The sequence below is a fragment of the Astatotilapia calliptera genome, chromosome 6, assembly GCF_964374335.1.
Source record: "Astatotilapia calliptera chromosome 6, fAstCal68.1, whole genome shotgun sequence".
Taxonomy (NCBI): domain Eukaryota; kingdom Metazoa; phylum Chordata; class Actinopteri; order Cichliformes; family Cichlidae; genus Astatotilapia; species Astatotilapia calliptera.
Window position 1 is genome coordinate 16416946 of NC_137427.1, and position 4168 is coordinate 16421113.

Sequence of the window (4168 nt, forward strand, 5' to 3'; positions counted from 1 at the left end):
AACACTGCTGAATACTTTTAATATTTTTTTTATTAGTTATTTTTGTTTTGTTGTTATTTTGATTTTAATAAAACAAAATAACATAAAGAATCAAATTGTTTCTTTGTTTTTTTAAATTTAATTTATTTTACAAATAAATTAATAATAATATTAATAATAATAACAACAAATTAGTGCTGTCAGCGTAAACGTCATTAGTTAAAATGACGTTAACGCTGACAGCACTAATTTGTTGTTCCAGAGAGCAAGCCAAACACTGGTCTAGAAAAGGACGATCTCTAGTAGTGCTGCACTACTAGTAGATTTTGTTTTAACCTCCTAGGACCTGGTGTCCACATATGTGGACATAAGATTTATGAGACCAAAATACAAAATTTTGCTCTTCAAAAACCTGATATCCACTTATGAGGGAGGACATTACACTGCCCCTGTTCAATCGAACTTTAAAATGAATGTCCTCATATGTGGATCTCATTTTTTTGAGAAACAAAAAAAAGATAGTCCGAATCTGATGTCTTTGTTTTCACATTCATCAGGTCCCAATCAACCCAAATGGCACAGAGAAATTAAAAATGCATGCCATGAAAGAGTTCAGGTCTTAGGATGTTAAAAATGTCCCTGCTGATGAGACCAGTGAATGTGGGGCGACGGTGGCAAGAAAAAACTCCCTCCTGGAGGAAGAAATCTTGGGAGGACCAGGCTCTCTGGGAGGACCCTTCCTCCTGAGGGCAATACTTACCAGTACTTGTCCTCCAGTGTGCGATGGTGGGCTGGGACGAGTGTTGTTTCTTCTCAGCATGATGATGACCTTCCTTCCATTTCCTGTTTCAGAACTGAGAATGAAGACAAAACTGGTTAACAAGGTAACAGGACATTTAAAAATTCTCTCACTTCAGGATGAGATGCTGTGTCTTCTTACGTTTCTCTTGTAAAACAGCATGTAGGCCGAGTGCTGCTGTTCCTCACAAGCTGCCGATCCGGTTGTGTGGAGCACCTGTGCGTCATTATAGGTGAGCCAGCGATCTGATGTAGAGTGCTGACTCTCCTCAGGATGGACAGAACTACAGATGTAGTGTCCTGAAATCACATTAAGACAAATGAATCCAACTTCTGGAAGTCAGCTGATTCAAGCAAACAGTGATTTTGACTTAGTGCGTCTTAGAACATCAAAAGCTTTTGTGTGTGAGTCCTTCACTGAAAAGTAGAAAGTTTTCATTTTCTGTTTGTAACAAGTCTGTTGTTTTACCTGACTCTGTGCCTCCATAATGATTGATGATGCTGACAAGACTATAACAGCCACCACCCTGAGAAGGAACAAATCCAAAGAGTGTTAGTTTCACAAAGTCTCACATCAGAGCCATAATTAAGCTGATTTGCTGAGGCTACGTCCACACTAATGCGTTTTCGTTTGAAAACACATCGTTTTCTCTCCGCTTTGACCTCCCGTCCACACTGAGATGGCGTTTTCCTCAAGGAAAAACACAGCATCTTGAAAATGCTCTCGAAAACGCACACATTTCAAAACGGAGTTGTCCCGTCGTAGTGTGGACACTCGAAAACGCAGACTTTCTAAAACGATGACGCATTTTAGCCATGTGATGCAGTCATGTGAGCAATTAAACAAAGATGGCCGAGTGCATTTTACAGCAGTTGTTTTGATTGCTCTCAACTTTGACAGCCCTAAAAAAGATTAATATCAGTTTGTACATGCTCCGGATAGCTTTTCTTCAAATTCTGTAATCCTCACTCACTTTTGCGCATGCGCAGGACTGGAACGTAAGCGTTTTCGGCCGTTTCAATGCAGACGCACAACTATTTGAAAATGACTGAAAACACTAGTGTGGACGCGGAGTTTTCAAATCTATCAGGGCTAGTGTGGACGTAGCCTGAGACGTTCTGCAGTCTCTTTTTACCTGATTGGATGGCACCACCAAGTCCCTCTGCAGCCTGACGGGGTCATCCACCTTCTTAATGTTGTAGGTTTGTGTAAAGCCAAACCTCTTCAGATGCAAGATCAGGACTCTGGCAGAAAAGAAAAAAAAAACACAAACAAGGTAGAAAATAAGAAGAATGAGTGTCAAACACAAACAGAAGATGGGAGAAAACGACTGCTCAAGTATTGTCTCGAAAAACTCTGATATTTGATGCGCCACAGTTTGGAAACCTGGTCAGTCGATCACTTCTGATGTGACCTTACTCACCTTGGCAGTGTATCAAAAGACGACTTCAGTTCTGAGGCCGTCCCTCCACAATCACAGCGAAATTCTATTTCTTGTTCCTGAACAACAGCACAGAGAAAACAGGCTTTATGGTAGAAAGAAATCTCAACATATGCACACACACATACGCACAAACACTAACAAAAAAGGTGTGTTAAGATCGCTGACACTACAACTCTATTGGAATTTGTGATCTTACCTTCAAGTATGTCTCTAACATGTTTATAATAGACCCCTCTGGAACAAGGTCAAGAGACAAGCTGGTGAAGTCCTCGTGCTGTGATGATTGGTGACCACAGCTACACATTTCAGGAGTAACGTAGTTAAAGTAAAGATCAGGTAGGTGGAAAAGAGGTATATGAAAATATTGCAACCAGCTCTGCGTTTCTGAAAGACAGGCTTACCTCTTGCATGTCCTCATGTTTTCCATTTTAAAAATGTGATGCTCTTCTACTGGGCAGGTATAACTTTGGCCCAGGAGAGCTGCGTTCCTCTCCAGGTGAGGTGCGAGCCTTTTGACCTCATTGAGGAACAATGTTAGGAATTCATGAGCGTCCTGAAAGAAAAGCAGAGAGATTTAAAACAGTACATCAAAATCAGAAGGTAAAGCAAAAAAACAAAATGTCCAAATAGCTGACGCACTTTCTGTGCACTGCCGGTGTATTCAGGAGCTTGACTGCTGAATGCCTTCTTAAAAGCTCTTAGGTGGTGATCTTTAAGGCCATAATCTGTTGACTCATGACAGTCCCTGACATCAATGAGCCTTCTGTAGAAAGGAAAGGGTAAACAGACATTTCTGCTGTTAGATCTCTTTGTTCTTCAGGTTTTTGAAGAAAGTAGAAGGTTGACGTAGCGCACCTTAAGAGCTGAGCTTCTGGATCTGTGCTCCACAAAACCTCCTGACGCCTGATGTCTCTTATGAACTCCTCAATGTTGAGGAGGCTCTGCAGGCAGGAGTTCATATAGCAGGTGTTTCCGATGTTTGGAAACCTGACACACACGCACAACGTTTACAGTATCAGTGTAAAAGAATTCATTTTCTCCACTTTGACAAAGTGAGCTTTGGTCTTTGTGCACCACGTGTACTCACCCGAAGCAGTCTATAGTCCCAGTTTGACTTTCTATTATTTCTCCACCGCATGCTACACTGCTCCAAAAAGGTAAAAACACAAACACAAAATTAGGAAAGATGTCAGGATGCTGAGCAGTGTATGTGCATGGATGCATGAGCTTTGAAGTTGAAACATTTTGGAGGACGTCTTTCTCTTACCTGTTAAACACATGCTCCCATCCACTCTCTTGGTCCAGAAGCTCCATAATCCAAGTGTCCCAACTCAGGTCTGCTGGGATCGTTTCCGTGGTGCTTCTTACCTGATATAAATATATAGGACATAGCTGTGTGCCTCATTGCTCTTAATTGCTCTCATTTAACTGTGATGAGTAAATGCTTGATGACAGTGACTCTTTCCATAAAACATACCTTCCCGGATTTAAAAAGAGTCTTCACAGTGTTGCTCTCTGCCTCTGCATCGCTGTCAGTTTGCTGCAGAGGACGAACAAACATAAGTTTATTAAAAAGTACATTTTAAAGAGAATGTGTATTTCATATGTTTTGTGTAAAAGCAAACCGAGGAACAGCAGAAGATGTGTCTCCATTTTCTCTTCTTTTGGCCATTTTCAGGGTTAGCTGGTGTGGCAGCAACAGAAGCATCCGGGATGCTGATGAGGACAAAAGTGTAAATGTTGTGGAAATTTATAAGAAGGAGTACATTTTGCTAATACAGATTGCTAATAAAAGTGAATAACTGTAATGGAATACCAACATGAACAAAATCATGTATTTTATACATTTACACTCTACATTTTCAAACGCTAATCTCTGCATCCATATAAATAATAGACAAGACTAGAAGGAGTAAAAAAGATGTAAATACACAAGGTGGAAGAAA

The 4168-nt window shown here is 40.6% G+C and overlaps 1 protein-coding gene and 1 long non-coding RNA gene across 2 annotated transcripts; both read right to left on the minus strand.

Annotated features, from left to right (window-relative positions):
• Positions 1–649: 649 nt before the first annotated feature.
• Positions 650–1308, minus strand: LOC145429420 (uncharacterized). The gene is made up of 3 exons (XR_013909651.1): positions 1247–1308; positions 920–1077; positions 650–833 (listed from the first exon to the last, which is right to left on the minus strand). It is a non-coding gene; the product is annotated as an uncharacterized LOC145429420 (long non-coding RNA).
• A 545-nt stretch (positions 1309–1853) lies between these two features.
• LOC145429293 (ubiquitin carboxyl-terminal hydrolase 37-like) lies at positions 1854–3568 on the minus strand. The gene is made up of 4 exons (XM_080302571.1): positions 3078–3568; positions 2862–2985; positions 2624–2775; positions 1854–2518 (listed from the first exon to the last, which is right to left on the minus strand). Exons 1-4 carry the CDS (start codon positions 3179–3181, stop codon positions 2389–2391), a joined length of 510 nt encoding a protein of 169 aa, XP_080158697.1. The 5' UTR covers positions 3182–3568; the 3' UTR covers positions 1854–2388.
• Positions 3569–4168: the final 600 nt, after the last annotated feature.